Source organism: Borostomias antarcticus (assembly GCF_949987555.1).
Source record: "Borostomias antarcticus genome assembly, chromosome: 23".
Taxonomy (NCBI): Eukaryota; Metazoa; Chordata; class Actinopteri; order Stomiiformes; family Stomiidae; genus Borostomias; species Borostomias antarcticus.
The window spans coordinates 13,495,076-13,516,919 of NC_140256.1; the positions used below are offsets into that span (position 1 = coordinate 13,495,076).

The window sequence follows — 21,844 nt, forward strand, 5'->3', positions numbered from 1 at the left end:
ACTAGGAACAACACACACTAGTAACAACACACACTAGGAACAACACACACTAGTAACAACACACACTAGGAACAACACAAACTAGGAACAACACACACTAGGAAGAACACACACTAGGAACAACACACACTAGGAACAATACACTAGGAACAACACAGACTAGGAACAACACACTAGGAACAACACAGACTAGGAACAACACAAACTAGGAACAACACAAACTAGGAACAACACAAACTAGGAACAACACACACTAGGAACAACACAAACTAGGAACAACACACACTGGGAACAACACACACTAGGAACAACACAAACTAGGAACAACACATTAGGAACAACACACTAGGAACAACACAAACTAGGAACAACACACACTAGGAACAACACAAACTAGGAACAACACACACTAGGAACACAAACTAGGAACAACACACACTAGGAACAACACAAGCTAGGAACAACACACTAGGAACAACACAAACTAGGAACAACACAAACTAGGAACAACACACACTAGGAACTAGGGATGGGAATCGAAAACCGGTTCTTGTTGAGAAGCTAGAAGACCGGCACTATTCGTGTTCCGTGGACTGTGTCACACTCCAATTGCTCCTCAGAACAACACACACTAGGAACAACACACTAGGAACAACACACACTAGGAACAACACAAACTAGGAACAACACACACTGGGAACAACACACACTAGGAACAACACACACTAGGAACAACACAAACTAGGAACAACACACACTAGGAACAACACAAACTAGGAACAACACACACTGGGAACAACACACACTAGGAACAACACACAGTAGGAACAACACACACTAGGAACAACACAAACTAGGAACAACACACACTGGGAACAACACACACTAGGAACAACACACACTAGGGGCGGCTGTAGCTCAGTTGGTAGAGCGGCTCGTTCAGTGATCGAAGGGTCAGTGGTTCGAATCCCAGCTCCGACTGTCCACATGTCGAAGTGTCTTTTAGCAAGACACCTAACCGCAAATTGCTCCCAATGAGCAGGTTAGCACCTTGCATGGCAGCTACCGCCATTGGTGTGTGAATGTGTGTGTGTATGGGTGAATGAGAGGCCATTGTAAAGCGCTTTGAGTGCCGCTAAGGTGGAAAAGCGCTATATAAGTGCAGTCCATTTACCATTTACCACTAGGAACAACACACACTAGGAACAACACAAACTAGGAACAACACACTAGGAACAACACACACTAGGAACAACACACACTAGGAACAACACAAACTAGGAACAATACAAACTAGGAACAACACAAACTAGGAACAACACACACTAGGAACAACACACACTAGGAACAACACAAACTAGGAACAATGCAAACTAGGAACAACACAAACTAGGAACAACACAAACTAGAAACAACACAAACTAGGAACAACACACTAGGAACACAAACTAGGAACAACACACACTAGGAACAACACACACTAGGAACAACACAGACTAGGAACAACACACACTATATGAACAACACACACTAGGAACAACACAGACACTGGGAACAACACACACTAGGAACAACACACACTAGGAACAACACAAACTAGGAACAATACAAACTAGGAACAACACAAACTAGGAACAACACAAACTAGGAACAACACAAACTAGGAACAACACACTAGGAACACAAACTAGGAACAACACACACTAGGAACAACACACACTAGGAACAACACAGACTAGGAACAACACACACTATATGAACAACACACACTAGGAACAACACAGACACTGGGAACAACACACACTAGGAACCACACAAACTAGGAACAACACACTAGGAACAACACACACTAGGAACAACACAAACTAGGAACAACACAAACTAGGAACAACACAAACTAGGAACAACAATCCTATTGTTACAGTGTCCTACACTGTATAGGGACAAACATAAGTGATTTCCTCCAAGCCATCATGCCAGATATTTTATTATACTGATAAATTGCTAGTTTACCTGCAGATTAACCGTCGATCAATGTATAAATTCTGCTACTGGCTTCCTCTTTAAGTTTGTATTCAACATAATACCTTATTATCTCAATGAAGGTGTATGTGACACAAAAAGCCAATTTATTATTTTGTCCGGTAAAAAAAAAAAGATTGGCCGGTGATTTTATTTTTTAACAATGACTACATATTGTGTTGTTGTTAAGGCTTAGGTTTTTCTAGGTAGCTTTTCTAAAACTTAGTTCAGTGCCATATGAGATGCTATTGGGCATAACTAGCTGGGTATTTAGTGTGGAGAGATACCGTTGGTAGTGGTGCTGATCGAAAATCTGCTCATTCCAGTTGTGTTTAAAACTCAGTCATTTTCACTCAGAGTGATTATTGTCCTGTATAAGTTGTAGGCCCTGCCGTGTGCGTAGTTTTATTCAGGAAAGGTTTTAATCTCCGTGCTCAACAGAGCCTCTCAATGCCATGAATCAACAGTGAAAATCCGGACAATTAGTCTACAAGTCAACCGGACGTTTTGAGAGCGCAGCAGCAGCCAGCCTGCCGTCGTCTCCCCCCCCCTCCCTCCTCCTCGCCCCCCCCTACCTCCTCCTGCCTGAGCTCCGGTTAGGACCCCCGCTGTGTCTGTCGGACTGTCGACCTGCCCTGTCCTCTGTCCTCACCACAGCCCTGCTACTGCCCTGTCCTCTGTCCTCACCACAGCCCTGCTACTGCCCTGTCCTCTGTCCTCACCACAGCCTCCACCCCGCTGACCCCTACCCCCCCCCCCCCCCCTCTCTTGCCCCCCCCCCCCCCCCTCGCCTCAGTCTAGCAGAAGTCAGACAGTGTACTAGTGTTGTGTAGCTGACCACCCACCCAGGCTGGCCATGGACTGGCCGTCCCCATGCTCTGTTCCCCTCTGTACACTCTGCTGTGGAATGCCACACACACACACACACACACACACACACACACACACACATAAATGTGTCAGTGCGTTTAGTCTGAGACCCAGCTGTGCAGCATACCAGCTGGCAGGAGCCCATCTATACCTCCCTCTGTCACACACACACACACACACACACACACACACACACACACACACTGCCCATTACCTTGTCCTCTACATTCAGAAAACACTTTGAGGAGAAGCCCAAACCAGTATGAAGACATGCCCAGATTATGTTAAGCACACATGCGCGCGCGCACACACACACACACACACACACACACACACACACACACACACACACACACATATGCACACACACAGCAATTCAAAAGTAAACATTCCCCAGCCCCATCCATGTGTCGCTGTGCCTAATGAGCAGAGAGAAAGGCCAGGACAGGACAGGAGCAACCTGAGGGAGAGAGAGAGGGAGAGAGAGGGAGAGAGGGAGAATGAGAGAGAGAGAGAGGGAGAGAGAGAGAGGGAGAATGAGAGAGAGAGAAAGGGAGAGAGAGAGAGGGAGAATGAGAGAGAGAGGGAGAATGAGAGAGAGGGAGAGGGAGAATGAGAGAGAGAGAGGGAGAGAGAGGGTGAGAGAGAGGGAGAGAGAGAGAGGGAGAATGAGAGCGAGAGAGGGAGAGAGAGGGTGAGAGAGGCAGAGAGAGAGAGGGAGAATGAGAGAGAGAGAGGGAGTAAGAGAGCGGGAGAGAGAGAGAGGGAGAGACGGAGAGAAATATAGAGAGAGAGCCTCCCTTAATGAAGGAGCTGGAGTGGGGAGAGAAGGAGGGAGGAAGGGGAGGAGGGAGGGAGACAGGGATTTAGAGTGGAGATTGGGGGGTCTTACCTGATACACTGGAGATTTAATTAGACCGGGGGGATTGTGGAGCACCCGGGAATTTCACAGAGGGGCTTAGCTGGGAGGGAGAGAGAGAGAGAGAGAGAGAGGCAGAGAGGGAGAAAAGAAAGGAGGCAGAGGGGCCAGGGAGGGGTGGCGGCGGAGGTCCCCTTCTCTTCCTCCTAGACTAAATTGTTTAAATTCTATACCCTTCACTTCATTTGTTTGCTTCTCCCCCTCTTTTTTTCACGGAGAGAGAAGGAAAGAGAGGCCCCTGTCCTTTTGTACCCCCCCCACCCCCCCCCCCCACCTCGCTCCACATTCCTCCCTGCTTTGTTTTCTTCATGTTTGCTTATACACCCCCCCCCCCCCCTGCGCTCGCTTTTTCCATGCCTTTGAATTAACTAACTCCAGCTAATTATGCTTCCCTCTCTCTCTCTCTCCCTCCCTCCCTCCCTCTCTCTCTATGTGGCTTCTTAAAGACTAACCCTCTTTGTCAGGACTTAGTATACAAGGTACATTTCTGTTTTCTCCTCAAGCACCGTGCTGTCTGTGTGTATGTTGTTTGTGTGGGGTATCTGTTTGTGTGTGTGTATATATATGTGTGTGTGTGTATGTGTATAGGCATGTTTGTGTGGAGTATCTGTAGCTGTGTGTGTGTGTGTGTGTGTGTGTGTGTGTATGTGTGTGTGTATGTGTATAGGTGTGTTTGTGTGGGGTATCTGTAGCTGTGTATGTGTGTGTGTGTGTGTGTGTGCTGCCCTGGTGGGCTGTGTCTAGGTGGATGTATTATTGCAGGCATGTGTGGTGATTGATCTGGTCATGTCTGTCCCTGTGGCTGTCCCTGTCTGGCTCTGTGGTCTCACCGGCTCTGTGGTCTCACCTGCTCTGTGGTCTCACCTGCTCTGTGGTCTCACCTGCTCTGTGGTCTGTCCTGTGTTGTGTGTTGGTTGACGGTTGGCCCAGCTCTCTCCCTGACCCCATGTTCCTGTCATGTCTTCATGTAATGCTCGCGGTGTTGCCCATATTCACGTTTGTGTCCTTGTCAGACCGGTGTTGAAATACCAAATTGCAATCAATTCTCCTGCGCATCTGTGGTGGATTGCTGTTATTGTATTAACATGCAGCAAGAAATAAATAGTTCCAAAGATACGAAAGTCCAGGTAGATTTGAGTGATAGCCCGTAAAGTGTGTGTTTTAGGCGTTAACCGGTGGTGTTTGGGTGTGTTTTAGGTGTTAACCGGTGGTGTTTGGGTGTGTTTTAGGTGTTAACCGGTGGTGTTTGGGTGTGTTTTAGGTGTTAAACGGTGGTGTTTGGGTGTGTTTTAGGTGTTAAACGGTGGTGTTTGGGTGTTTTAGGTGTTAACCGGTGGTGTTTGGGTGTGTTTTAGGTGTTAAACGGTGGTGTTTGTGTGGTTGCAGGTATTTCTTTGCGGTGCTGTCCATCCTGACGGTGCTGGGGGTTCTGAATGGACTGGTTCTCCTGCCGGTCCTGCTGTCCTACTTCGGACCCTATCCAGAGGTAGGAACGCCTTTCCTCCTGTTCAGTCTGCTTATGGTGCCACAGCACATCGAATGTACACACCCACACACACACACACACACAAACACACACACACACTGCTTACTTGCTGCCTCCCCACACACACTAACCACCCCCTCTCCCCCTCCTCTCCTCTCAGGTGACCCCCGTCGACGGGCGTAGCCGTTTGCCCACCCCCTCGCCGGAGGCCCCGCCCCACGTGGTTCGCTTCTCCGTCCGGCCCCGCCCCCCCGCCAACCACACCGCCTCTGGCACCGGCTCTGACTCCTCCTCGGACTCGGAGTACAGCTCCAACACCACGGCATCGGGCGTCAGCCAGGAGCTGCAGCAGTACGACCTCCCTGCCAGCAGGGGGCGGGGCGGCACGGCCGGGAGGCCGGCGGAGGTGCGCCTGGACCTGGGCTCCCGGCGGACGGCCAGACAGACGGACCCGGCCACCTCCTACTGTGTCCCCTCGGTACGAGTCACCACAGCGTCCGCATGCACCGGCTTATGTGTAGAAACCAATACACAATACTTATATATGTATAATACTTATATACAGTAGGACTCCACTTATCCGAACCCAACGGGACCGAAGGTCGTTCGTATCTCTGAAATTTCTCTCATAAACCAGTTAACTAGGGACAAAAGCCCTCGGTGCTGCTTACGTTCGTTGCCTGCCTACTATCTGGCTCCTCAGCGCTCTCCAAACTTTCTCTCCCTCTCCGCGTTGTCTAGACGTCTAGACAGACAGCAGGTGCGAGACTGCAAGCGCGTGCGCCTCTCTCTCTCTCTCTCTCCCTCGTTGTGTCATGTCAACAAGCAGACAGAACGTGCGCGTATCGCTCACTCATACAGTATTCGACTGTTCTCCCCCGTCCCGAATATATATTTTTACAATATTCTTACGAATTTACTATTCGGGAAAAAGCTACTATTTGTGCTCATCTGAATGCCATATTCGTATTTGGGCACACCCCTAATACCTATATATGTAGAAACCAATACACAGGCCACAGACAGTCATGCTGTCGTGTGAATATCGACTGGTTCTCATTCTCCACCTCTCTCTCTCCCCTTCTTTCCTTCTTACTCTCTCTCTCCTTCTCTCTCTTCTCCTGTCTCATTCTCCTTCTCTCTCTCCTTCTCTCTCCCCCTCTCCTCTCGCACTCCTTATCTCTCTCCTCTCTCTCACTCCTCTCTCTCCTTCTCTCTCTCCTTCTCTCTCTCACTCCTTCTTTCTCTCTCTCTCTATCTTCCCTTCTCTCTCTCTTTCTCCCTCTCTCACTTCCTCACTCTCTATCTCTCTCCCTCTCTCTCTCTATCTCTCCCTCTCTCTCCCTCTCTCTCTCTATCTCTCTCCATCTCTCGCTCTCCCTCTCTCTCTATCTCTCTCTCCAGTCTGTCCCCTCCCATCCCTCTGAGCCAGGGTACCTGGCCGGAGCATCCCGTCACCACAGCAGCAGAGTGCCCCGGGTCCAGCAGCAGCAGCGCCAGCAGGCCCCGCCCCCAGCCCGCCCACGCACGGACGCTTTCCAGACCGCCACTGAGGTGGGGGGCCACCAGGCCCCGCCCGCCGGCCACAGAGAACGCTCCTCAGGCCACAGGACCCGCCCCTCACACAACCCCCGCTCCGGCCGCCGCCTCCCCCACCACCCCAACCCCGCCCCTTACTGCCAGCCCATCACCACAGTGACAGCCTCCGCCTCGGTGACAGTCGCCGTGCACTCAGCTCCTCTGTCCACCCAGAGCCCCGCCGCCACCGCCTCTTACCCAGGATACACTGCAACGAACAGTTACCAGGCGGCGGCGGGGGCGGGGCCTTCAGGGGCAGGGGAGGAGCCTGAGTTCCAGGACCCTCATGTTCCGCAGGGGGCCCATGCGGGATACTGGGGGCCCAAGATAGATGCCATGGAGCTCCAGGACATGGAGTGCGAGGCAGCTGACAGTGACTGTGAGCCACGGCCTAGCTGAGGTGAGCCAGCACAGAGGTCCTCTTCAGTCAGAAGCACCCTCAGTGTCGGTCAGATACGGAAGAGTTCGCTTTTGTCCGCCGGGGCCTACTAAAGCATTATGGAACAAGAAGCAGTGGGATGTCACGGATATCGCCACAGCTAGCGAGAGTGGTTACACCCCACTAGCCATGGCGATATCCGTGACATTCCACGGCTTCGAGTTCCATAATGCTTTTATACAACGGTTGCCACATTTATCCGTCAATATTTCAAAAAGAAAGACAATACGAACTTTAAAATGTATTTTTAATGGAACTATTTGTTAATTATTTGCGGATACTTCCACTGAAAAAGGGAACGTTGCCAGGCAACGACAATGCTACAGCACATCTTTGTAAACATTGATCTGGACACTGCCACGGCTACTAATACGGGGTGGATTGATATTAAAAGATGTGCGAACATTCCATTTTAGCGTGGGGATATCGTGGTTATCGCCGTGGCTGGAATGCAAACTGACCAATAGAGACAATGGACCGGATCTATACCGTTGTATAAACAGTGTTAGCGCACGTGCTACCCTCGATGCCGGAGCCTACACAGCTATCGAACTCCGTAGTCTCCCCGGCTCAAGTGTTCCAGTGTGGTGTGTTTGAGTGTGTGTAGCGACCGCAGTCACGGGCGTTAACATCCGTCTCCGTGTTTCCGTAGTGACGGCGAGCAGAAGCACAACGGCCAAAGATGGACTCCTCCCACACGCGGCTGAGCGGTCCGGCTAGGCTCCGCCCGGGCTCGGCTAGGCTCCGCCCAGCCCCAGGTGGCCAGGCACGCTCCAGCGGTGTCGTCATGGTGCTGATTTTTACTGTAACCCAGTGGACTTTCTTTTTTTTGCCTTAGATATTTCTATCCATATTTAAAAGATGTACACATATGTAAATAGGAACAAAAAAGTAGCTATAATTAAGGAGCCCTTACAACTCCTTTCGTTAACAGACTGACAACGCCATTTCCTATGGCGTGTGTGTGTGTCTGTGTACTGTATAAGGATGTGTGTGTGTGTGTGTGTGTGTGTGTGCGTGCGTGTGTGTAAGAGAGAGATCTCTGATTACTGTTCACTCATCTGTGGATCTGTGCCGAAAGGAAGTTTCATCTAGACATACATTTCAGCATACATTGTTGCTGCTTGAAATATTTTTGTAATAATGTTCATGTATAATTCTATGCAATGTCTCTTTAACGTTAGCAAAGGGTGAATGTGTCTGTGTGTGTGTGGCTGTCGATATGTACCTGCATTTGTATGTAGGTAGTGTGTGTGTGTGTGTGTGTGTGTGTGTGTGTGTGTGTGTGTGTGTATGTGTGTGTGTGTGGAGGGCTGTGCGATGTGGAGCCTTCAGTTTCATCCAGCTAACTCATCAGACACATCTCTAAGAAACAGATTAACAATTAAGCTCATTGAAAACATGAGAAACTGTTAGCATAAATTCCACAAAGCTCTCGTGGGTGTATGTACCAGGATGTGTGTGTGTGTGTGTGCGCGTGTGCGTGAGATAATGTATAAAGGTATGCTTTTTTAAACTATTAATTTGCTTATCACAAACCTGTGGTAGTTTATGAAACAATGACTGTTGAACTTTGACTCACGCTATGCGTGCTATTTAAGACGAGCAGAAATGTAGAAGAAACTGTGTTTTTTGTAACTGTCGCTCCGTAGTATCAGGCTCCGCATTGGAAACGTGTTTTCTTCTTCGTCCCACTGTTCTTGTTGTTGTTGTTTCTTTGTATGTTGTTTTTGGGGTTGTTTTACTGTAAATGGCCAATTAGTGTTTAACCCTTTACATCCCCTCAAAATGCTCCGCCTCCTCAAAAGGTATGGACCTGGGTTTAGCAGTCTTAACCTGCAATTTCCACTGAACGTTGAAACATTTCTAGTGATAAGCTAAAGCTAGGAATGCTCTGCTACCCAACACCTACCTGGCCCTTGACTACAGTAGAGGTTCCCAACACCTACCTGACTTGACTACAGTAGAGGTTCCCAACACCTACCTGACTTGACTACAGTAGAGGTTCCCAACACCTACCTGGCCCTTGACTACAGTAGAGGTTCCCAACACCTACCTGGCCCTTGACTACAGTAGAGGTTCCCAACACCTACCTGACTTGACTACAGTAGAGGTTCCCAACACCTACCTGGCCCTTGACTACAGTAGAGGTTCCCAACACCTACCTGACTTGACTGCAGTAGAGGTTCCCAACACCTACCTGACTTGACTACAGTAGAGGTTCCCAACACCTACCTGACTTGACTACAGTAGAGGTTCCCAACACCTACCTGACTTGACTACAGTAGAGGTTCTCAACACCTACCTGACTTGACTACAGTAGAGGTTCCACACTCACAACTCTGTTTCTCCTCATTGTTTTTCCCATTCTTTGTTCTTTTAACCAATAAGCTACACCGTCAAGCCTGCCAAGGGTTAAATGCTATCTGGCCTAACAATGCCCGTGTGTGTGTGTGTGTGTGTGTGTGTGTGTGTGTGTGTGTGTGTGTGTCCGTCCGTCCGTCCGTCCGTCCATCCTACTCTCTCTCACCCTGCCTTCCTCAGTGACAGCTCAGACAACTGGCCCCAGTTTCTCTCCAGCCCTCCACACTGACCTCACCTCGTAAAAATCCTCAACATAACGCCATGACACTAATTGGAAGTTCCCCCTCCACTGCCAAATGGCGCAGGCGAGAGCCTCAGCGGTCAGGGGTCACCAGGCCCTCCCTGCCACCAGCGGCCCGTATGTTGTACACACCTCCCCCAGGCCACAGTCCCCTCGATCAGCCCACACCCCCCGTCTTCAACTCCACACCCAAACTCATCCACCACTCATCCAAGGGGGGCTTCCCCCTCCAACCCCCAGCCCCTCCCCTTAGTCTCTGACTTCCTGTCCATCACCGGGTCACATGTCACCAGGTCTGTCCTGTTCTCCCAGCAGCCTTTGCTCCTTCCCCTCTGTCGTCCGTGTTGCGTCAGCTGCTTGCGTGTTTGTTTGTGTTTGTGTTTGTTCTCTCCTCGTGTCACATTGGCAGTAGAGAGACTCATGGCTGGCAACTATTTGATTCATTTTTGTTCATGTTTCGTTTGGTTTTGTTTTCGACGTTCAATTTGCGATATTTATATTTTTGTATTATAAGATGTTTGTTTTGTTTGTTTTTTTCTTTCATTATTGGTCATAATGCCAGTGGATAACAAATGCAGGGATTTTTATGTATATTGAAAAACACTATTCCAGTTATGTTATTACAGTTTTGTTATTACATTAATGGAGGTTGATCTGTATAAAGTTCTTACTAATGTTAAATAGGAAAAAAAGAGTATATAACATTTACACTACAAGTCTCATCCTAGCTCTTAGAGGATTTTAAAAGGAAAAAAAGTAAACAATGCTTTTCCCTGACTGCCATGTTGTCTTTGGTCGGCGTGGATATATGCTGTTTCAGTTACAAAGATAAATGTATGCCATATAATTTATTTATATGAAAATTTATTTTTGTAGTGTACATAGTAGTTGTCAAGTTATTTGACAGAAGTATATTTTTAAAGAGTCTATATGTAATGATACCGTAACAGAGAAGACCTTAAGGTGCACACTTTCATTGCTAACTTTGCTCTCAGACATCGATGACGCGTTCCCAGTGTTCAGTATTATCTCACCCCAGCAGAGAGACAAAACTCAGTCAGCTGTTTCTATGGGTTTGTGAAAGGCTAGCCATGAAAGTAGAAATTGTACTAGCTCCCTAAATATTAATGTTCAAACACTGATAGAATTCTAACAAATAAAAATATTATAAATTATTTGTCTCTTTGTTTATAACTTTAATAAATGAATCTTAAAGGAATTGCTTGGTCTGACTTTGGGGTGATGATTTTGGAAACTTTAAGACGGTTATGTTGAGGAAACTCCCTCTGAAGACACACACCTATGGAAACCTGCCCTCATACAACCTTTACGTAGCTACTTTAGGTTGAGAAGCCTTGTCCTGGGCTATGCTATACCGAGCTACCAACATTGATCATAGTCATCTCAGCCCCCCCCCCCCCCCGCCCCACACACACACACCACCACATCACACCCTGGCCCCCCCTGCTCTGGATTGTAACTGCCTGACATCTGGTCCAGGATCCTGCGGTTCCCCTCCCCTCCGCCCCAACTTCAACCCACCCCCCACCACCACCTCCACTCCCCCATTCGGCTTGATTTTGATTGACATCTTTATAGACTGCAAGGAAATTGGTTGGAGGTACAATACAGCTGGTCTGTTCATAGTAATGAAACAGGACATGTGGCCTTGAGCTCGCAGCCATGCGGAGGGAGAGGGAGGGGGGAGAGAGTCAGGGCGCGGGCTGGCCACCCCCTCCCTCCATGGGTGGCACACGTTTCTTCCCGCTCTGAGTCGGGTTGAAGGGTGGGCGTGGCCGTGCGGAACCTCCCGGACCGCTCGGCGGAAACGGGGACGTCTCTACGTCGTGGGACTGTATCTGGTTCTGCGCCGCCGCTTTGAACGTCACAACCTGACCTGCCTCCGCAGGGGTCCCCGAGCCTGCCTGAGAGAGCGCCGGCTCTGCGTTAACAACACCATCGGCTGACCTGGGATCAGATCACCTCACTCTGTCTCCTGCCTCCGACCATTAGAACCAAAAAAGAAAAAAATCTGATTCTGAATCAGTGGTTCTCGGGACCAGACGTCCCCCGACCGTGTCATTATCTTTTACAGCCAATAAACTGGTAAACTATAAGTCTGCCAGCCAACCGGTGCAAAAGGGGCGGGCTGACAAGCTCCTAATGACAGGGTGTGTGAATAACTGGGTGGCACTGTCTTTCAGGTTCCCGCTTTAACTGTAGAGGTCTTGGTTTTAGTTAGAGGTATATTGATAGGAAGGTAAAAATCTATTATTGGATGTTTTGGCTGTAGTCACACAGGCACTGCGCTGTTCTCTGACCCACATTAGGATTATAAGTCATCAGCCTGTGACGGTTCAGTGGCTCCGTGATTCAGATTCAGTGAAGCCTCGAAGGTCTGGTCTCTCTCTCTTGACCAGAACGCCTCGCATCTGTTTCTGGACCCCGGGTCACCGTACCAACACACACACACACATGCACACACACACAGCGCCCCTGGCCCCGCCTCGCCCCTTAGCCCACACTTCACCTTTGACGTTCACACACACGCACACACACGCACACACACACGCTTATCCTCAGAGGTGAAACGGCACCAAATAGTGCAAAGAGAGTCCATTCCGCTAACGAGCTCCAGGTTGTTAATGAACGAGTGTTTCCTGTACCTGTCCTCTCGGACTCAGGCCTGGCCAGCAGACAGGACGAGGGGGAGGGAGGAGAGGTGATTAAGAGGCTGAGAGAGTCCCCCAGAGTAATGGAGTATTCAACCATGGCTCCCTGCCTGCCTGGGGTTGGTGACAATAGGGGAAGAGAGGTACTGTACCGAAACCTTCTTCTTTCTTTCTTTCTTTCTTTCTTTCTTTCTTTCTTTCTTTCTTTCTTTCTTTCTTTCTCTCTTTCTCTCTTTCTTTCTTTCTTTCTTTCTTTCTTTCTTTCTTTCTTTCTCCCTCGCTCTCTCTCTCTACACCCCCCCCCTTCCCGAAAGGCCTGTCCGTCATCACCTGCCGGCAGAGCTAAACCCTCTAAGTGTACACACTCCTCCACATGAGTGATTGCTCTGTTGATATGACTGTAATGGACACACACACGCACACACACACACACACACACACACACACACACACACACAAACACACATACCAGGTCCGCGCCAGATTTACACATTCTTTATAAGAGCAAAGTAAAGGGGGTAAATCTGCAGGAAACATCAGATGGTGTGTTGATACGACTCCAGGTCCAGGCGGATGGAGTTTTACCTCCGAGGCCTAACAGACACCTTGAAAACCATTCAACTGTGTGTGTGTGTGTGTGTGTGTGTGTGTGTGTGTGTGTGTGTGTGTGTGTGTGTGTGTGTGCGTGAGACAGAGAGAGACGGAGAAAGAGTGATAAAGCACAGAATCTTTGAGCCAGGGTGACGTCAGAAACACTGGGGGGTTCCAAAAGCTCGCCGTGAGTGGCAGCCGAGGTTAATGCAACCGCCAAAGAACCGGCACCAGACCACCACCCCCCCCACCCCCGATGACATCAGCTGTGCTCAGCCTGACTACAGAGGAGTTTCTGAATGGCAAGTGAGAGTTTTATGGACAGGGTTTTATGGACAGGGCCCTGGGCAGTGGGCTCACGGTGAACACCAGAGCAGCGAACAGATGGGTCAGCGCTCAAACCGGCAACCCTGTGTGTACACGGCAAGCTCACTGACATCACACCAGACCGCTTGGCGGGGGGGCCGTGGTCTTGCGCACGATGCTCAGAGAAGAGAGAGACATGCACACACACACACACACAGTCACAAACACAGTCACAAACAGATACACACAGTCAGTCACACACAGACACACACAGTCACACACACACACACACACACACACACACACACACACACAAAGAAAACGTAGAATAGATATAAATAAAGTAGAGGCACTTGTTGAAACGGCTCAGTTTCATGTTTTAGCCATGCTTAAACGTAAAATACACACATTCTTCAAAACGTGAAATAGCAGCAGAAATCAGAGTTTTTGGTTGGCTGTTCACCTTGGAACACGTGATAGAAGAGGGGTATACATTTGTGAGCGCTTTTGAGGAGGGTGGAATGGGTGGGTCAAACGACTTTGGTGAGACAACACCGAGTGCAAAACTAGCAAACAACAGTTTTACAAGCAACTAGCAAACCAAACTACTTGCTAGCGAACTACTGTAGCTCACATTCTTACTGTTATTACTATTAGCTAGCATTAGCTACTATTCTTATAGCTACTGTTCGCATTGGGTAGCTAGCATTAGCTAGCTCGTATTCTAAAGCTAGCTAATGCTAGCTAGTGTAACAGGATTAATATTGTTCCACTAGATTTTCTTATTGTATAACTTTCATAATTATTATTTTCCTTGGGTTTCTGCTCGCCTTTTATTTTAATTGGTTGATTTATATATTTATATATTTACACAGGGCTGGGGATTGGTTTTGGGTATCTGGGGGCGTGACCTTGTGGGGTTAACTGTCTGCGCATCTATATATCTTTCCCCTTGCTGAGTATATGGGTGCGACAAGGTCAGTGCTGTCGGTCTGCCTAAGCTAATATTGTGACAGTACTTAGTCTGCTGTTATAGTGTATGTAACCCCCCCCCCCCCTAGAGAATTGAAGTATTTCATATTGATTGAGTTATATGTCCTACTTGATGTCACATTTATTTCATATATGAATATGAAAAGGATGTTTCCCCGTTTCCATGACCGCAGGGTTAGCCAATGAGCAACAAACTATTGCCAGAGGCTAATGTGTTCTCGTGCCCGGTCTACATGTCCATGCAGGTATGCCATGTTTTTGATTGCTTCCTGATGTATTATTTCACTTGAGTATTTTTATTTTGGCGATGCAGAAACGTGTGTATATGTTAATAGTTGTGTATATTTGTATGGCTGTGGTAGCTCGCGCAGCCTCGGGTTGTGCATAACTAGCCCTTTTGCTGAGTATATGGGTGCGACAAGCAGGGTTAGCCAACGAGCAACGAACTATTGCCAGAGGCTAATGTGTTCTCGTGCCCTGTCTACATGTCCATGCAGATGTCCATGCAGGAACAGTCTACAATAAAAATATCTTTGAATGCACGTCATCCTCCAGTGTGCTCCATAAACAACACAACGCAGATTGAGCCTGGCTACACTAGCATCCTATCATTAGCTAGTGTTAGAATACGAGCTAGCTAGCTAGCTATTCACAGTGTACACAAGCACCATCCACATCAACACAGGGGATAGATGTGGACACAGGGATCAGGCTAATTTACAAAACTGAACCCAGGATTGGAGCTACTCGGACGGCACTTAGTGTCACGCTCCGCATATCGCAATTGCTCAATGCTCGCTGCCCGAGCGCCTCCACGCATGCGTGGTATGTGGACAACTGACACATAGAAATGCATTGTTTTTTGTGAGTGGCTGTAAGCCAGCGCACCTAGGATAGCATTTGTCTGGTTGTCACTCCCTCCCTCCCTCCGGTCAATGTTGACCTGCATTTCTAATTTGGCACCAGAAGAGGCAGTAGTCCCAGCACACCAAAATAAAGAAGGACACCAAAATTAAACCACTGATCTCCACTGCACAAGTACAGATGTGGGAAGTTAGAAATGTCACATGCTGCAGCATTTCACCTTTGCAGTATTTGGCAGGGAAATCCCGTTGGAAATCTCGTGGGATTTCACACGGGTGTTATTTTGTTTTAGTGATGCACCACCGCCAGGTGGCGTCTTTGAGCAGATTTAGCAGGCTGGGCTCAGTGTTTTTCTCCTATAGTCTACGAATGAAGCATCATTAAATTTCACATTCTTTAATTTAAATGCTCTGTTGTAAAGCACTTTGAGCTGAATTTATTTGTATGAAAGGTGCTATACATATAACATTTAATTGTTATTATTACCTTATTCTCAAACACATTTTTTTCTCCATCTGCGCACTGATTGAATAATTTTGGTGATGAGAAAAAAGAGAGACTTTGAAAGTCGCTTTCTCTTTCGGGACATCTGCTGTTTTTCAGCGTGCTCTGGAAGAGGAACGTGGGCCCACGTCAACTTTGTAGTTGTGGAACAACTCCGGGGCACCGTCGTAGCCGGTGGTGTGATTTCCTGGAGCCTGCTGTTCAGTAGCTCGCTGAAAAGCTGGTACATTGGTCGAATCTTATTATAATGGTCCTGTATTGTTTTTTCAGCTGTGTGGACATTGACCATAGTTTTATTCACACCGGTTATATGATTCTGTGTTCTGCATTACATGAGGTAGTCTTGTTCTGCATTATACAAGGTGGTTACGTAGGCCGTTGGCCGCATGACCGCTTACGAAAACCTGGGCTAGGGTTTGGGTTTTCAGGCATTTTAGCTTACCTCGAAAAAGCCTTGTTATTCTGTGTCGTGGGGTTGCACGGCTCAATGCAGTTTTTACTCCAGTTGTGAAGGGCACAACAACGGAGATGGCTGTTATTGTTTGAGAGTTGATTTGAAACCCCGGGTGATTAGTTAAGTAAGACGAGGAGGCCTTGTTTTAGTTTTGTTTCGTTTTGTTTGTTTCGTTTTGTTAGTGTTCTGTTTGTCTAGGTTCTCTTTCTTATGTTGGGATTTGAGATCCGATCTTGTTTCTGTTTTCTGGGTTTTTGTTTAGTGTTAAACTTATGTAAGTGCTGGTTACGTTTTGTGTTTGTGTTTAAGTGTCTGCTGTTGTGCTGGCTTTGTTTTGTGTTAGTTTTGGGGTTATTTTTGATTTTAACGGCACTGTGCTCAGCCTTTGTTCTTTTGTTCTGCTCCAAGCTAGCTATCTTCTCTGTTAGCTCTTTGTTCCTTTTGTTAGCTGTTTCTTCTGTTGTTTCAAAGCTATACTAGCTAGTTCAACTTTCCTTTGTGAACACGTGTTGACTTCCAGTTTTGCTGCCTGTGAAAAAAAAGGGACAGCTGGAGAAGTTTGAGTTAACTAAACTAGGGAAGAAATCACAGAATGCCATAAATTGGGCTAATTTTGCAAATAACTCTTGATAGAGCTGAAACTGCCCGAAATAAAAAGGCAGCTATGAAGACCTCTGCCACTGCTGAAGCTGTTGGTGTTAAGAAATTAATTCCTCCATCAGATAATGATGATCTTCTAGCCCCTGCTTTGCCCCCCCCCCCTCCTGCTCCAACACCTCAGGTACACCCAGCTGCTGCCCCACACCCAACCTCCATGTTCCAGGGCACACCCCCTGCTCCTCCGGCGGCACAATTCACATCTCCTCTCCTCCCCTGCTATGTCTCAAATGCCAACTCCCTTGCCTTTAGCTGGGACTCCCTTTAGAGCCCCTTTCCACCCAACCCCTTTTGACGCTGATTTCTCAAGCGTCGGACCCTATAGGTTATTACTCTTCTGACACTCCTCCCTCACGGCCCTCTTCCATTGACAGTATGGTTGCTTTCCCTGTGTCATACACTCCTGCTGTGTCTCACCCTCCATTTGGTGTCTCTGTGACCCCTGATCACACCTTTGCCACTGCCTCACCGGCTCTGCCCCGTCCCTTTGTTCCTGCTCCTGACTCGCAAGATGACCATCCAGGTTATTATCTTAGATCGGCTGGTTCTGTTGAACATCTGGTTACTGAGTTTGGTAAGCTGTTCTTGCCAATAATCCCTCTGCTCAATGAACAATGTGAAGCTGAGGAGAAAAGGGACTCTGCAAGACTACAGGCTGCACAAGGTACTTCAACAGCAACGCTCGCACTGTGCAACAACAGATGGGTGGACAGCTACAACAATCAGGGGGGTACAGAGATAACCAAGGATATTCGCAATGAAACAGCAGGGTTTACAAATCTAATGAGCATTGTCATCACTGCGGCTGCAAAGGGCATTACCGGAGGGAGTGTAGACTATATGCTAAATGCATAAGTCTCCCCCTGATCAATGGGGTCCGGCACCCCCAAATGGGGCCTGCCAGTTCTCCACAGGGAGGTGGATCCTGACTTGACAGGGGACAGATAGATATTTCAGTTGGGAAGTCTAGGGAGAGTGAGGGTGTACGTGACGGGGGAAAGAGAAAAATCATTCATATTTGCCAATATCTTAATCTGCATACAGCACTGTCTAACAACCCAATTGTAATTTTTTTTTAGTGTTCTGTTAAAGATCTCATGTTTATAGCTGATTTCAGATGCACATTCATTGGTTCTGAGTTTTTACAGACACCTGTCGTTCCTGGACTGCCGGATAAATACCACACCGTTTGGAACCGCAAGTATGAGTAATTTGAGAGAAGGACTGCCAATTAAAGTTGTGTTAGATGATGCTAACCTCACACACACAATCCACTGTATAATTATTGTCATATCAATACACTCAGATCTGCTTTGCAAACTAGTGTTTCAGAGGTGTTGTGACTCCAACGGTGTTAATATCATCCAGCCTAAAAAGGTAACAACACCACACAACATCATGTTTTACAGCCAGACATATTCTTGGAGTATTGGGGAAAAAAAATCAGACTCCAATTTATCAAAGCTGTTTTCAATGATTTATTTTGTTATGTTTATGTACCTCCGGCACATGATTTCTGAGAAGACCTGGTGTTAACCAAAAGGGTAATGAGAAATTGAAATGTCTTTCTTTTGTCTGTCTTTTATTGTATGTAAACTGACCATGCAGCTCTGTCTGTGCGTCTGACGGGCACACAGAGACAGCTGTATGATGAAACATGATGTTCTGTATATTTCACGTGTTATTTCTGAGTTTGTTAACAGAGAGGAGACAGGCACGGGACAAGAGATGGAGGCTACCCCAGGAATTGGATACTCACACCAGGGGCCTCATTTATCAAAGAGCGTGTAAATTCAGGTGTAAAAGAGGGCGTACGACGAAAACGTGGAAAATGCGAAATGTAGCGTACGACGAGAATATTTACACGCTTTTCGGATCTATCAAAAATGTCGTACGCCATTTCCTCCACGAAAAATCCGACGGTGGCGGAGGAGAGAGCGTACGCGCACGCGCCCCGTGTTCCGCCCTCTCCACGCCCAAATTCAACCATATATGGTCAAAACTATGACAGCGCACAACGTGGATACCCCGGAAGGAACCGACATAATATAGCGTGGAGCATAGGACAGACAAAGACGTTTATGGAAAAACGCGGAAAGAAGAGAAACTTTTCGGAGACGGAGGTGCATGTGCTTGTTGGTGAGGTCCACGCGAGGAAAGAAAATCATCTTCGGAAGGTAAGCTATTTGTACGAGCCTACATTTGTCTGATTGCTCCTACAGTTTAGGTAGCCTACTGTACGTTTCGTGCATCCTGTATGTGGCGTAGGCTACACGGACATGCTGTATTATGTGGCTGTGAGGAAAGCAAACATTCCACACATTCTGTGGTAGGCTATGATTGATTCAGGACCAAAAACAGGGAACGATAACACAGATGACCACTTCATAATGTTAGACCACATTAAACATTTTCCCCTCTGGGAAATTAAGACTCTCATCTAAATCACCCGGTAAATCACACTTAAGCATTTATTTGGCTGCCAACAGAAAAACATATCAATTGAATATGGCTACACAATAAAATGTTTAATGCATAATCAAGTTAACAGACAAACTCAAAGAAAATGACTGAAATTGTTTCTCCAGACTCTGACGTGGGGTGGGACTCAGAGGAGGGGGAGTCTGCAGTGGTCCTTGACCTGACGGTCGTGCCCCCGCCGGTTGCAGCCTCTACATCCAGTGCCACGACCTCCAGTGCCTCCACCTCCAGCGCACCGGCCTCCACCTCCAGTGCCATCTCCAGCGCCTCCCGGCTGCCAGCGTCCCTGCCTCAAGGGTCCCTGAGGGCTGGGCTTCCTATCAGACGCTGTGCTGGAGGCTCATGACCCTAGAGGCCCAGAGGGAAATGGCAGAAGGGATTGGGGCAGTTGTGGGGCAGTTGTTCAGCAGTTGGTGGAGGTCACCACACTACACCACCAGAGCCAACAGGACATCCTCACTGCACTTCATTCCCTCACACATGCTGTCACGGACCTCACACTGTCACTCACTACCACACTCACGGACCTCACACAGTCACTCACTACCACACTCAAGGACCTCACACAGTCACTCACTACCACACTCACGGACCTCACACATTCACTCACAAACGCACTCACACACCTCACACAGTCACCCACCAACAGACAATAAAATGGTAGAAATGTGAACCTTACTTGTTTGTGTCTTCATAGCTGGCGCATGACCTCAGTGTGGGCCCTTTGGCCACGCTGGTAAACCTCATGACGGGGAGGGGGCTGAGGGCTTGGGTCCTCATTTTGTGGTGGGGTCTTGACTGGTTCTCATTCTTATCAGCTTTGAATATACATCTTGGCAAACATAACAGAATGATGTAGGGGACAGATACCTAGTGAAAGTACTATTGGTTGCTAGTAAAAAGACAATAATGAGGGCTTGGTATAAGGTGGAACCCCCAACCAAGGAGCAGTGGTGGGTGTTGTGGAGGAGATTTATGAGATTTATTTATGCATTGAGGATGCAGGAAGGAAAGTTTGAAGGGAGATGGGAAAAATGGATGGATTATAGAAGGAAGTGTGATGATACCACTAATATTAAAATTGTCATATTTGAGTAAGAAAAAAAAGCTGCATGGATGGAAGTACCCATAAGCTGTTATTGTAAGTTTTTATGTTTTATTGTATTGTCGTTGTATGGATGGAAAATGCTAATAAAGATTAAAGTAAATAAGACAAAGAATATGTATCTTGGCTATGCACACACCAACAAGCCAGCCGTCACGCGCAGCGCCTGCCTCCAGTCTAGCCCCTACCCTGCTGTGCGCCAGGATGAATGAGTCATGCGTGGAGCCAGGCCACCGTGCCACTACACTTGTGATGAGCATGTCACAAATGATTTGGGTATTTATAGTGTGCACATTTTAGCGATTCACATAGACGTATTCATTCACTGATGGTGCCCTTATGTGGGTGCAGTCTCCATCGCCGTCACCTCTTTGGAGTTCTATCTCGGCCAGTAGGCCGAGTAGCGCCGGATTCATTTAGGCTCGCATTACGCACAGGAGGACTGTCATTTATATGCTTACCAAACAGCAAACAGGTCCACATGATCACATATTACTGACAATCTAATTGGTCAATTATTGCCGTTTGATGGAGTGCCTGCATTAGGTGTGTGACATATAGCGCGGAAAGGTTTGGGACAGCGCATAGGTTCAGTTTGGGGAACAAATCCATATCGGACCATGAATGAGCCGGTTAGAGGACACGTCTAATCTTGCATTGCGATATATGTTTGTGCTGAATTGGGCTATTAGCCTACATGATTGTGCGTTCAGAAACTGTCGCTCTTCTTCTCTCCATCAAACATTGTAATTCACCGACGCACCACCTGCGTCGCCAGTTCCCCCTGTGTTCAAAAAGGGTGTAGAAAACCGTGTAAATCGGTAGGACAAGTTGAGAGGTGTCCTACAAAAGCGCGTAGAAAGGCGACAAAATTTTCGCCCTTTCGGCTTGATAAATCGCAATGTGGGGGGGGGGGGAAATGGCGTACGCCTGAAATCGCGAAAAAGACCGTGTAAAATATGGCGTACCTCAATGATAAATGAGGCCCCAGGTGACTCTCCACCAACAGGGGTAACCTGCTTCCCATACAGATGGGCTGACACCTTGGTTCGTGGGATGCATAGCCAACGCCTCTGCGTTGCCCGACTAACTGTGGGTAAGAGATAGGTATGACCTAGACTAGATTTGAGGATATTAACCAAGCGGTTGTCAGACCCAAGGGACCATCACGTCCGAAGCGTGCCCAAAACTCTCTGTCCTCAAACGCAGAAGAGGGGGATTGTAAAGGTCCACATCTTTTTCTTAGAAAGAAAGGTGGTTGTTGAAATTAAGAGCTCAACCTACAACACCCCTATTGT

General features: G+C 47.7%; 1 protein-coding gene across 1 annotated transcript in view; it reads left to right on the forward strand.

Moving 5' to 3' along the window:
- ptch1 (patched 1) overlaps nt 1–7,274 on the forward strand; it is a gene marked incomplete at both ends in the record, with an annotated part of 95,587 nt that extends 88,313 nt beyond the window's left edge. The window contains 3 exons of the mRNA XM_084456853.1: nt 5,198–5,297; nt 5,458–5,775; nt 6,702–7,274. Of these exons, the coding sequence (XP_084312979.1) occupies nt 5,198–5,297; nt 5,458–5,775; nt 6,702–7,274 (991 nt within the window). The remainder of the gene's footprint in view (nt 1–5,197; nt 5,298–5,457; nt 5,776–6,701) is intronic.
- Nucleotides 7,275–21,844: the final 14,570 nt, after the last annotated feature.